General features: G+C 37.7%; 2 protein-coding genes and 1 pseudogene across 3 annotated transcripts; 1 reads left to right on the forward strand and 2 right to left on the reverse strand.

The window, feature by feature from the left end:
• Positions 1–792: 792 nt before the first annotated feature.
• Positions 793–1,520, reverse strand: LOC148695409 (uncharacterized). Its single transcript, XM_088697185.1, has 2 exons — positions 1,067–1,520; positions 793–827 (listed from the first exon to the last, which is right to left on the reverse strand). Exons 1-2 carry the CDS (start codon positions 1,518–1,520, stop codon positions 793–795), a joined length of 489 nt encoding a protein of 162 aa, XP_088553311.1.
• A 1,884-nt stretch (positions 1,521–3,404) lies between these two features.
• On the forward strand, positions 3,405–6,780 carry LOC137733711 (sm-like protein LSM7). The gene is made up of 6 exons (XM_068472869.2): positions 3,405–3,544; positions 3,804–3,869; positions 3,956–4,037; positions 4,468–4,539; positions 4,662–4,714; positions 6,488–6,780. The coding sequence occupies exons 2-6, from the start codon at positions 3,867–3,869 to the stop codon at positions 6,575–6,577; spliced, it is 300 nt and encodes a 99-aa protein (XP_068328970.1). The 5' UTR covers positions 3,405–3,544; positions 3,804–3,866; the 3' UTR covers positions 6,578–6,780.
• A 1,047-nt stretch (positions 6,781–7,827) lies between these two features.
• Positions 7,828–9,838, reverse strand: LOC137733710 (zinc finger A20 and AN1 domain-containing stress-associated protein 5 pseudogene; annotated as a pseudogene). Its single transcript, XR_015964362.1, has one exon. The product of XR_015964362.1 is annotated as a zinc finger A20 and AN1 domain-containing stress-associated protein 5 pseudogene (transcript).
• Between the last annotated feature and the right edge of the window lie 3,814 nt (positions 9,839–13,652).

Consider the following 13,652-nt stretch of genomic DNA (forward strand, 5'->3'; position numbering starts at 1 on the left):
AGTACTATTTACTTTACCCTTTATTTTGTCTTTGTCGTTAAAACTCAAAATTTTCAAGTCCTTTTCATTAATTTTCTTTGTCTTAAACCAATTTTGAGAATGTTATACGAAAAATTAAACATGTGAGCGGTTGTTTTGTTGGTCTAAATACCACAATATAATTCTGGGTTTGAATAAAATTTTTGGTAGTAATAAATCCTCATATTGTAACATGAGAAGACAACATATTTGTTCTGAGTTCAATACTAAATATGCAATCTTCCATCTCCTAACCTTTTTTAGTACCCTTTCTATTTTTATTTTTTTTTCTTTTTTGGCAATTGTGTGATTTAGCTAAATTATTTAGAAAATAATATTTAAAAGAGGTCTTACTCGATTTATAGACTTTTCTTATGAATTTTAATTTTAGTCAATTACAGTTAAACTTTATAAATAGTTACTTTCTTTCTTTATGTTAGAGTTCAAGTTTTTTTTTTTAAATGACTCATGTGTAGTCCACGTGATAAATATTTTACGGAATTTTTTTATTGCAAATGTAAAGTAATAAAATAGGATTCTTTTTTGTAGGGATTCGTAGGATAAATCAATTGTGTTTGTTCATCATATATTGTGCAGTTATAAATTATTTTAAATAAAATATAAATAGTATCTAACAAAAACTAACCGCATAATGTACGATAAACGAACATGATTAATTGATCGCCGAATCCCTCCGAAGAGATCCTTGTCCTAAAGTAATTTTTTCTTTTTTTTTTTTTTTTTTTTTTTTTTTGGAAACGGGAATCCATAGAACTAGGGCAAAGAAGCCAAAGAGAAATGCAGAGATCCTACAACAAGACAAACAGCTGAGAACCAGCAAAAGCAGAAAGTAGTGTGAGTGATCCAAGGAGCAATGACGTTGCATCCAATGCTAAAAAACGTCATCACTCACACTACCGGGGTGTTTAGGGAGGACATGGGAGTCCATCATTACAAAGAACATGAACTAAGGAAGATGGAGGTCGATCGACCCACATAACATCACACATCTCCCTACATTGTCTCAACGTAATGAAGTTCGCCGTACGATTGGCCGATCTTGGAACCCAAGACCAGCGACAAGTTTGGAAATTATCCCCCAGTCTTTTACATTTCATAAGAATGGGGAAGGTTTCCCAACTGCCAAGAGTTGAAGTATTCTTGAGGCTGGCAATGGATTCCATCGAATCAGATTCGATGATAACCGAGTTCCATCCCCGGGAGATACCCAATTCGCATCCATGGAAAAGCGCCTTTGCTTCCACCACCGCTGCATTAAATGCTTTGATGAAGTATCGACAAGCTACCATAAAGTTTCCTTCCATATCCCGCACAACCACACCTGCAAAGCCATCCTGCAAACTTGGCCTCCAACTGGCATCAACATTGATTTTGATAAACTTAGGACAAGGCGGAGACCAATGGACCTCAAAAGCACTAGGGGAACTAAGCCGAGAGGTGCAACGCACTGGGCAAGCAACTTCATTGAAAGTTCCAGCCATGTTGGCAATTGAGATGACTACCTGTCTTGGGTTAACCAGAACATGATTAAACAACGCATTGCAACGGGCTTTCCAAATTTGCCAACATGTGAAGCCAATATAGGAGAGCCTCGTTGTAACCTCTTACTTAGAACCCTCATTTATCCTAGAAATGTCAATTAGCCATTTTGCCCAGGTAATGATCAGAGCACGGTTAATTTTTAAATTAAGAGCACCCCCAAACCAAAACTAATTCAACCCACGTGCACAGAAGGAATAAGTGATCCACCGACTCCTCGTGTAAAGAACACAATGGGCAAATAGGGGATTTCGCTGATCTCCTCTTGAATAAGTTCGCCATGGTTGCAGTGGCGAACTGAAGGGTTTTCCACATGAAGCATCGAACCTTTGGTGTTGGCTATATGGTCCATATAGTCTTCTAGAGAGAGCTAGGAATAGATGTAAAGGACAATGGACCCGAGCTTTTATGAGATGGTTTCCTCGAGGCCGCCCAATGGTATCCTGACTTGACAGAAAAAATTCCCTTATTTTCAAAAGGCCACACCAATCTGTCACTGAGCTCTGGATCGCCGATCGGAGTTTTTAACATTTCATCATAATCTTCAGCTAACACAAACAGTTGTAAAAATTCGATGTTCCATCCACCTGTCTCCGAACTTAATAAAGAATTCACCTTTGTATTTCAGCTTACCTGTACCTCTCCTATCGGCGATGGTCGGCCCAACGGAGCGGAAGGAATCCATCTATCGATCCAAACCCACACATCTTTTCCATTCATAATCTGCCAATGTGCTCCTCCAAGTAATATGTCTTTGCCGGCTAATAGGCTAGACCAAGCCCACAACGCTCTGCCACCTTTTTCTGCATCCAGGAATGAACAATTGGGGAAGTATCGTGCTTTAAGCACCTCTGCCCACTTGGAATTCGGTTCAGAAATTAATCTCCAGCATTGCTTTGCCAGTAGAGTGTCATTAAAGTCCACAAAATTTATGAACCCAAGCCCACCATTGGCTTTAGAAAGGCACAGTTTCTCTTTGGAGACCCAATGGATCCTATGTTTTCCCTCTTTTTGTCCCCACCAAAAGTCAGCTATCATAACATCAAGCTCCTTGCAGAAAGTTATGGGGAATTTGAAAGGGTTCATAGGATATTCCGGAATAGCTTGTGCCACCGCCTTGATCAAAACCTATTTCCCTGCAGTTGATAGAGTAGACTTCTTCCAGCCTTGCAATTTCCCCAAAAGGCGTCCCTTCACATAAGCCAAGCCACATTTTTTTTAGCAGCCCCAAATTGCCGGGACACCCAGGTACACCCTGGGGGTCATCAACCTTGTCCATTCCCAAAATACCTGTTAACTTATTCGCCAAACCTGCAGGAACATTACGGCCGAATAACACATTTGGCTTATGTAAGTTAACTTGTTGGCCCGATGCAGAGCAATACTCATCAATTAAGCAGACTAGATTTCGGCAACTATCCTTCTCCGCCTTCAGAAAAATGAGAGTATCATCCGCAAAAAATAAATGAGAAATGGCCGGACCGTTGCGGTTCAATTGTATCCCTTCAATTCATTTCATCTCACTTGCATGCTGCATAAGTAGAGAAAAAACCTCACTCACCATCATAAATAAGTACGGGGTTAGAGGATCTCCCTACGAAGACCTCTGGAATGAGCAAATTTATCGCCAGGCTGACCATTAAGCAGAATTGCAAAGTTCACCGATGATATACATCCCATTATGAGATTCCTCCAATTACTATTGAACCCCAATCTTACCATCACCGCCATTAAGAAATCTCACTCCACGCGGTCGTATGCTTTATGCATATCCAATTTTATTAATGATGGAAAATACAAAAGATAGATCGGTAAAACCTCCTTTTGTATATATAAAAATAAAATAAAATAAAAAATAAAAACTCAAAACCCTGAACTACTCTAATAGCTCCTGCTAAGCTGCCAAAGCGTCTCATCTTCTTCACTGTCTCATATCTCTCTAATTTTCCAAATCACAGAGATAAAGGTACTGACTTTCATCCTCGTATGCGTCACTTCTGCAGTATTTCTCTTTAGATCTTATAATTTTTTATGTTATTTTTTTCTGGTAATTTGTCTTACACAATTTCTTAAAGTAGTCCTCGATCTCTTTTGGGGTTTTCAGAAACCCTAGGTTTTGATTAAATGTTTATACATTTTTTTACTCAACTTTCACTTGATGGACTCCCATTTGGTTCATCCAATTGTCTAACTTTTTGTTTTTTTTTTTCCCCAAAAATTTCTAGCATTTTAGGGTTTTTGAGTGGAGAGCTTCATCGGCGAATTGAACCGAACGGAGCTGAAGAAAAATGGTAATTTTGAAACCGCGAAGATTTATAAAAATTAAAAAAAGCTGAAAATTTTGATTATATTTTGAAATTGTGTTTTTTGGTTTCAGTCAGGGAGGAAAGAAACAGTTTTGGACCTGGCCAAGTTTGTGGACAAAGGTGTCCAAGTCAAGCTCACCGGCGGCAGACAAGGTTATTATACTTTGCCGAATTTTTCAAATGAATTCTAGTTGGTTAATTTTAGATTCTGGATTATCTGCACATTGCTGTTGGTTATTGGTTATTTGATTAGCCGTAGCGATAGGGTTAGTTAGGTGTTTTTCTTGCAGGGTGTCATACTTCAAGCAATTTTTGGTTCTATCTAACACGAAATAGGAGGTTTCAAGATCCAAATCAAACAACCTCGAAGATTTAGAATGTAGAAATCCACACCCGTTGTATGTTGTACAGTAAATCTGTTATGATATGATCCAGGATATGTGGTGACACTGAAGAGAAACTAATGTTACCAGGATTTACGTCGCGCTCGTTAGGAAAATATTAATGGGAGTTTTTTTTTTAACCTTTCTTATGACCTATTTTATACGCACAATTTGACTTTCTGTTGTGAATTTGGTTACAGTGACAGGGACTCTGAAAGGATATGACCAGTTGTTAAACCTTGTCCTAGATGAAGCAGTGGAGTTTCTAAGAGGTAAATGTTTCGCAGCATTCCAGAAACCGTTTACGATGTGTGTGTTTAAACTTCACGATTTTGGAACTTTCCTACAGCAGTGAATGCTTAGTTGACTTGAGAATCTTTCCCTTGCTTTGCAGATTCTGATGATCCATTGAAGACCACTGATCAGACCAGGCGCCTTGGCCTCATAGTATGTATTCTTCTACTATATCTTTGTCGTAGGATCTTTAAAAATACAGCGCAGGAACTTCATGTATACATTGAGATTTTGGCTGCTGGTTTATCAGTATTCAACCATGCCTAAAGTTGTTAGGATTTATGGTATGCCTGGTTGTTGTACTTTCTGATTATCTGATCACAGCAGCGAGAATATAGTAGTAAGAGGAGATATGAAAATCTAAGGGGAAAATTAGTATTTTTTAGAAGAAAAGGTGGAAAATTAGTAAAGAAAGAATAATCACCAGACCCAAGAGAAGCTTAGCATATTAAGAAAATGGCTTGGATCTCCTTGCTTTATTAGTCAACTATATTTGACTAGAATTGGGGGAATACCCCCCAAGCTGATCCAACTATAGGGAAAAGCTCTGAGATTAGGAAAACAAGTCCGCGTGTATGATCAGTAGGGTACTGCTCCGAAGAATAGGAAAACAAGTGCGCCTGTACAATCAAAACAAGTGTGCAAAGTACCCTTCATATAACTAAGGCACGGAAACTTCAAGTTCAATTGGGTTGGAATCTTGCTTAAAAACTGTGTTAATTCTTGAATAGAGTTTGCCTTTTGGGTACTTTTCTTATCTCTATAACATATCATGGAATTTTGAGGCATCTAAGGCGAAACCTGAGCTTATTTTTTAGTGTTAAGTTTTCTGTTGGGCACGGGACCAACATGCTAACTTTTCTAAGCATAAAAGATCATGGTTAGATGAACTTAATCTTCTGGCATGGTTCTTGCATTTTATCAATGGAGAACTCATCTGCAAAATCATCATTAAGTTGCACTTTGAAGTCTTTCAAATGTCGTTAAAGTTCTGCTCAGTCAATTCTAGGGCTGCTTATCCTTTAAATTCCTCTCAGACGATGCACACATGACTACCCATCGCTTGCTCATAATTTGAAATTTCTCAAAGGTGAAAAATTCATTTGATCCTTTGGGGGGTTAGTGACTTATCTTAGAGTATGCAAACTTGTATACTTCTTGTTTACTCTTCGGACCAATACTTGTTGGCTTTATTTAATGCATCATGTCATCGTACAACTATGGTTTTTATAACATAATGTGACATGAATCTGTGGGCACTTTGACACACATAACTTCAGCTTCAATATTGTCTCTTGATGTAATTGAGTTATCTGACTGGTACCTCAGTTCCTTTCCCCATCTAGTAGCCAACTTCAAATTTCAACCTATTTTTGAGACAATAATCCAACTAGTACCGTCCTTGAGAATAAAAGTGCCAATTTTGCCATGACAGAGACTGCGAGTCCATTAAACTTACTCAAATACTTGTCTATGGTCCTTCCTTCTTTTGGTACAGTGAGTCGAATTTCTGTTACAAATCCATCATTTAATCAGCTGCTAAAAGCTGCTTTGCATATTCTGTTTTCTCCTTGTTGAGCAAATTGCTGAAACTTTCTTCTGCCATTGAAGGGGCCGTATTTTTCGGTTTAAGCTTCACAAGCTTCCACTCAAAGTGAGTCTCGGAACTAGTTTTCCAATCCATATAATCCTCCATATGCGTTTTTCCGCTAAATCAGAAACTCAGTTCCCGCTTTAGCTATTTGGCAAAGTGCTTGTGCCCAGTGAACTATCGAAACCTTTTAGCTATTTGGCAAAGTAAGATAGCTTTTGGGAATTCATTAGCACTTGTGTGTGTTTCCTTCTTTTGGATTTAGTATTATATTACTGGTTATTTTGCTCAGGTACCGTACAACAAGTTTTGAGTGTGCAATATTATGGTGTCAGGTTTGTAGGGGAACCGCTGTAATGCTTGTGTCGCCGACAGATGGTACAGATGAGATCGCCAACCCTTTTAGCCAGCCAGATGGTGCCTAAAACTGAGACGTTGACGTGCCGGCCCTCTTCTCACGACAGTGCTGATAAGAAACCGTGATGAGGTGGTACCATGCACATTTTAGGGTGGTTGTGCCCTTGGCCTTTAAATTACATAGCACATTTGATTAGTGACTAATGTAAAACATTAACATCTTTAACTCCGTTTTATCTTTAGATATCTATTAAGAAATTTGTTATGGGAATTATTGGATGTTTCTGCAAAATCGAACTTGAGTAAATGTTGTCACCACCACCATCACAACCATAATTGCCGCCACCACTATCACAACCATCATTGCAATCGTGAGTAAATGTTGCCGCCGCCACCATCACAACCATAATTGCCACATTGTATCCACAACAACCACAGCCATCACCATCATCATGGCCGCCACTGCCACCAACACCACCATAACCACAATCCCACCATTGCCATCACAACTATAACCACAACCCCGACCTCTTAACACCTCCGCTACCGCTGCCCTTACCAAACTAGCTCTAAGTGTTAGTTGCCTCTCCATCTCTAATATCACTAAACGGTTCAATATCCTAATGGATAAGGTGTTTGAGTTCTATCCATTCATTTCGGGCTCGAAACTCCTCCTCCTTCTAAATTATGTATTAGTATCAAGCTCTCCCTTCGCACTAACAATAATAAAATGAAAAATAAATAAAAAATAAAGCATCAATACTCGCTTTGAAAAGAAAAAAAAGGGGTTTTGGATCATAACCGTTAATTATTAACAGAATATTTTTGGGATTATTTAGTTTAAATCATTGTCAAGTTTTCCCCTTCATATTATAAAACAAGAGGCTACTTATTGCTACTGACAGACCAGAATTTCAGACTTTATCTTACCCAACAAGAAACAGAAGAAGCTCCAACGACACAAAGACAAGAGTTTTACTTTTTTTTTTTTCTTATTTCTGAAGGATTTGGGGGATTATTGTCAAATTTAGCTCTTAATGATGGATTATTTGATGGGGAACAGGCTTTCGTGTAGTACCCGCCAAGTCCAACCATGCATGTTGAGGTTAGTGCTTACAATTTGACATTATATCTCTATTTACTAAATTACATTTTCAACATTTTCCTTGTCATATTTCACATTTGTCATATTTTCCCATTATCTTTGTGGAAGCGTGCAAAAGAGTCATAGTAGTTTAAAACAATAAAAAAAATATATAAATTAAATAAATAAACGAAAAAATAGAGCAATGATTCCTGAACTTTGACATACTAGAAGTTTCGATCACTAAACTAAATAAGTGTGAGTATTTGTTCTTAAATTTGTTATAATGTGAAGCATCGGTCTTTTTGCCGCTCTAAGTAACCATAGCAAACCTGCCTCTTCAAGACAATCATTTAGCTTTAGCAGTTTCACTTTACATTTCCATTTTCCACTAAGAAGCTAAGAACTAGGCTTCCAAGTCCAGGTTCCAACCAACCCAAACCCCACAAAACGATGAAGACAAAACTCAACAACTTCCCGAGTCGTCCGATGTCAGATACATGCATCTGTGCATGCATACCCATTCACAGAATCACATTAACAAAAAAAATACATGGACCTTTCTCACAACTTTTCATGTCACTCAAAGGTCACGAAACAGGTGGTCCCCACACCCACCATGGGCCCCTCCACACAACTCAATTGATATGCATCCACGCCACGCCACGCGCACTCATCCACGTCATCTATTCTATTCTGCGCGCCCACCAACGCTCAACCTCAGCCGTTGATCTCGTAGTCCTCGAGATCCCCTCCACACATCACTTTGAGCTTGTTTCCTGCATAAAACGGTTCGAATGCTTTTAAAAATTAAAAATATTTTTTCTAAAAACGTTTTTAGTTATTTTAAAATCAGATTCAAACAAACTATTTATATTAAAAACAGCTAGCAAATATCGCACGCAAATGTTCCTTTCACCTCACGTCCAACGCTTTACAGCTTTTACAGTCAAAACCGCGCACACGTCAGCTTCGCATAGGCCCGCTCGCCAACATGCCAATGCGATATATTGAAGTCCATTGAAATAATCGCGATAAAATTAATAATTCTAAAATCTCATCTCGTGTCAATTCCCCGGACCCCACTGCTTCCCACCATCGGCAACTGAATTTCCAGTTGCGAATATTAAATGACGAAAAACACCCTGTCCCTTCCTGGATTGTACATTCAACTGCCACTCAAATTTGCAGGGAGAAGAAAATATATTAAAATTACAAAAAAGTTGAACATTCAACAATCACATCGAATATCGTAAATCATCACAATAATTTTTATCATTTCCAATCCACGACAAAAAAAAAAATATATAAGAACACAAAAATATAATTAAAGTTTAAAAAAAAAAATTCAGAGAGAATTTGATCAACGAGGCGATCAATCTCCATCTCTAAATTCCATTTTGCTCTTCGTCTAAACGATCGCTGATGATCTCCGGGAGAGAGACGCGCCATGAGAACCGATCGAGCCACAAATACCTATTCAAATTTTCTCGAGAAAATTCCGAAACTTTTTCAGTCGTTTCCGTTTCTACAAATTCAATCGATGTATAATTATCAAACCAGTCAGACCCGGACAATCTTCGCGGCTTTGACCACGGGGTTTTCTCTCGCGATGGCCTCGCGACCGGCGGCCTTGTAGTCGTAGCTGCACACATGGCGGTCGGAGTACCGGTGCTCGGAGCAGAAGAGATCGCCGCACCGGCACCGGAATCCGGTCAACCCGACCTTTCTCCGGCATCCGGAGCACCGATTGACCACGCGCCTATTCGGCGATTCGTCCGATCTCGCGATCTCCAACGCCGTCGTCTTCCGGAAGGTCTCGGCCTGGGCCTCGAAGCTGAAGGATGAGGTAGATCTCGGACTTTTCTCTGCAGAGAACTTCAAAATCGCCGCGGACGAAGACGACGATGAGGTGGTGGCGGCGGCCGATGCGGCGTTGAAGCACTTCTGGCACATGTTGTTGGTGGAGGGATTACCGGTGACGCCGCAGTTGTTGACGCAGTGCGTTAGAGTTTCGGGGACCTTGAACTCCGTCTCTTCCTTCTCGGCTCTCTGTGCCATTTTTTTCACTCAAATTCTGATCGATCGATCGATCTCTCTCCTCCTCTTTTTTTCCTTCTGTTTTTTTTTGGAGATATAGATAGATGGAAAGAAAGAAAAATAGAGGGTGTGGTTTTTCTAGAGAGAGAGAGGAAGAAAAAGTTGTGGTTTTTAGAGAGAGAAAGGAGAGGTTTGGACGGGCGATGGGAGCAGAGAAATGGGGAGGGGGATATTATGAAGAACTATGGGCCTCAGAGAGACGCGTATAGAACAATTTTGCCATTCAGTTTTACCGAAATGCCCTTCGTGCTTTTCTTTGATTATTACCTTTTGGCTTTTTACCAAAATAGTCCCTGAGATTTGTCTAACTTCTCACTTTGGTCTCTGAGATTTGAAATTAATATTAGAGGTCCCTGAGATTGTCAACTATCAATCATTTTGGTTATTCGGGTGAAAAATTATGTTAAATAAGGATCAAAATGAAAAAATTACCCTCAATAATATAAACAATAGCCAAAATAATTTAACAAAAATTGAGGGCATTTTTATCATTTGATCTTTATTTTATGGAGATTTTTCATAGAATAACCAAAATGATTGATTGTGGACAAACTCATGGACCAATTATATCGATTTAAAATCTCAGGGATCAAAATGAAGAGTTATGCAAATCTCAGAGACCATTTTAGCTAAAAAACCTTACTTTTTTGCTTAAACAAATTAAAGTGAAAAAAGGAATAATTGATTTTTTTTTTAATTTTTAATTTTTTAATATATAAGATACTATCAATAATAAAGTGCAGAAAATGCGCTAAATTTCACAAAAGACTTGTCTTACTAATTGAGTAGTGATATCTATACACTTTTTTTAATACCTCATACCCTTATTATTTTTTGTCTATTAATTTTGTTTAATTCATTTGATTCAACAGTATAAAATTAATAAAGGTGTGTGAGAGGTGAAGTTGGGTGTGTCAATATCTTAACAACATCATCTTGTTGGAACTCACTTTTGACAAAAATCGAGTTAAGACCTATTGCTTTAAGTGAAAATTGCTAAAAAGATTCAAAAGTAAAACTTTTCGTAGACTCTCGTACCTAATGTTTGTTTGGCATTGGATTAGTTGTTCTACCAACAACATCCTCTCCGGATCATTTTGGTGAGGATATGAGAATTCGTGAATCGTGTCAATTCATCATACATTGTACAGTCAGTTTTTGTTAGTACTGTTTCTGTTTAATTTTAAATAAAAATATTTAAAATAATTTCTGACCGCACAATGTACGATAAACGAACACGATTGACGGATTATCTTAACCCTCACACAGAGAATCCGGATTCATTGATCTAGATTTGGGTCTGACGTGGTAATCGTCATTATTGAGAAAAGGTCAATCCTGACAAAGCTTATTTTAAGGTTCGGTGGGACCGCCGTTTTACCCACATGCAGCATATTGGCAACATGCCGCCGTCCAATTGCTTCCATTGGTTGCGGATTTTAATTTCTTTAGTGTTACGAGTTTTATCTAAGCGTTACAAAAATATATTATATTTTTATGTATAAAATTAATTAATAATTTTATGAACCACTCGATAGTACAAATATTAAGGAAGAAAAATTAAAAATTTAGATTCATCCCCGCATGCAAAAAACTTCTTGTCATGTTGATGATATAAACCCGCATCTTATACAAGAATTGATTCCTAATTACGAACAAATATAGTGATTCTCATGATTTGCCATAAAAGCCATTATATAAAAAGAATGCTTCAAAAGCATGTTCTTGCTTCCTTTTACCTTTAAATTGTCCTCCATTTGGACAAAAGCTGCCTCTCATGGTCTGGGATGCCTTGCCAATTCAGGGCCACTGACCTCTTTACTGTACAAAATTTCATAAAAGTAAAGTAGCTCATGTCCCTTTTCTTTCTCTTCACTCTTTAAAATAGCTGTTCTCACAAAAAAAACTGTCGCGAAAATAAGCTCCAAGTGAGAGGTACATGTTGTCATACTCTTTACCACCTCCAGGCAATGAGGGAGCCTAGAGGCAAGCATGTACAACTTCTAGCTTCCGCAAGGGACATCATTTGTTTTCGAATGGTAGAAAATAAGATTATACTATTTCCTGATGAATAAGGCGTCAATGTGGCCAAAAAAAACTCAAAATGAACGCAAAAATTAGAAATAATTTTTCAGCACAAATCTTAACATGTAAAATATTAACTTCATTGTTTCTTTATAACATGTAAACTAACAAAATTATGCAGCAAGGTGACCGTCATGGACGGAGGCAGCATATGCCCATTGGGGGCAGCATATGCCCATTGGGGGCAGCATATGGCCATTGGGAGCAACTGCCCTCACTCAACTTCTTTTGTGATTAAAAATTGCTCTAACTAAAAATATAAATTACTCCTCACGTTCTATACTTTTCTTACCCTCTCACTTTTTTTAGTCATGTAACTCTTTTCATTAGTTAATGATTGATAATTTTAACGTTCTAAACACCAATTATCCAAAATCATGTAATTCAATAGTAAGTTAATAACATTATATCGAATTTTTAATTTAATTTTATCATTTAAAATTGCCTGATTAAAAAGTGTTTTTGGCTCCGTCTGAGGTGACCATCACACAAAAATTTCTCAAGAATTACGAATAGTATATCGATTTGGTTGGTGTGAGGTATATTTTCTGTCATCCACTCGTAAGAAAGAAGCAAATAATATATTGTTTTTGTTGGTGCATGTTGTTATGTTGCATGGGTAAAAGAGGACCCAAATTTATATTATTTAAAAAAATTAAAATGAAAGGGACCCTAGAAGAATGCCAGTGGAAGGGTAAAATGGGAAATGGGGAAATATAGAAAGCTCCAGTGGCCAATTTCCCGCGTCCAGCTCCTATTATGGCCAAGCCGCCCTATCTGACCCGTTTCGTTTTCTCTAAACAAAGAAGTCGCTCTCGATCGTCGTCCGGCGTACACGTGTGTGTCCCGCGTGTCGCGACTCTACTCGTATACGTGTACCAGTATGAGGCCAAACTAATACGCAACGGTGCTTGTTAAATCTTTGTCGGTTTCACCAACTTTCCAATGTTGCGTTAAGATTTTAGCTGATATTTTGCTTAATATCAAGTTCGAAACAATATCGGTTAAAAAATGATAGGAGAATAAAGCTCCAATTTGATAACATTAAGCATTTTTTGATGGTGAGTTTTTCGTTTTCGATCCCAAGTTCGTAGTTCAAGTCACGTTCACGATTTGTGGTCTTCAATTCGAGTCTCGGAGTCTCCCCTTAGTTCCAACTCCAACCACATTGTTGTATCGAATTCGCGGGTGAGTGTGGCAAGGTGGATTTAGTTAGTGGTTAACACATTGTTCACGCACTAGCATATGACAATCTCGTAATAAGAATAGGATATACTTCTTTTAAAGAGTGTGTCAATAATGTGATTAATTTATATATATAAAAAAAAAATTGCTCTTATATATACACTATCATTCTTTGTGCTTTTTGAGACCTAGAGATCGCAATAAAACATAGATAAATTCCTTCAAGAATGCATAAAATACATATTAGAAAATTCAAAAAATTAACTTATTTTTTCAATGTTTGGAAATGTTGAAATATGAGGCCATGGCAATACCATCTTATTTCATTCCCCCTTGATTTACACTGTGCCTATGTTTGGCATGCGGGAAATGAAGTTTGGGAATGAAAATTACTTTCTTTCCCATTTTCGATAAATTTGCCGTGAGAAAAATTATGTAATTAATGTTGTGGGAAATATTATGTAATTATGTAATTAATGTTGCTGGCTATTAAGACATGTTTACTTAAGATAAATGAATCAACAAAAAATGTGTGTCATTTTTTTTTTCTTTTATTTATGAAACAATATTATCTACGCCTACGGGGTATGGCAGTGGGTTAAGCCTCACAATGCTACAATAATGTGGTTCAAATTCCTTTTTTTTTAGGGTCAATATTAACAATGCATTTCATCCACTGATAAATCTAA

The sequence above is a fragment of the Pyrus communis genome, chromosome 7, assembly GCF_041283825.1.
Source record: "Pyrus communis isolate YQ-2024b chromosome 7, ASM4128382v1, whole genome shotgun sequence".
Taxonomy (NCBI): domain Eukaryota; kingdom Viridiplantae; phylum Streptophyta; class Magnoliopsida; order Rosales; family Rosaceae; genus Pyrus; species Pyrus communis.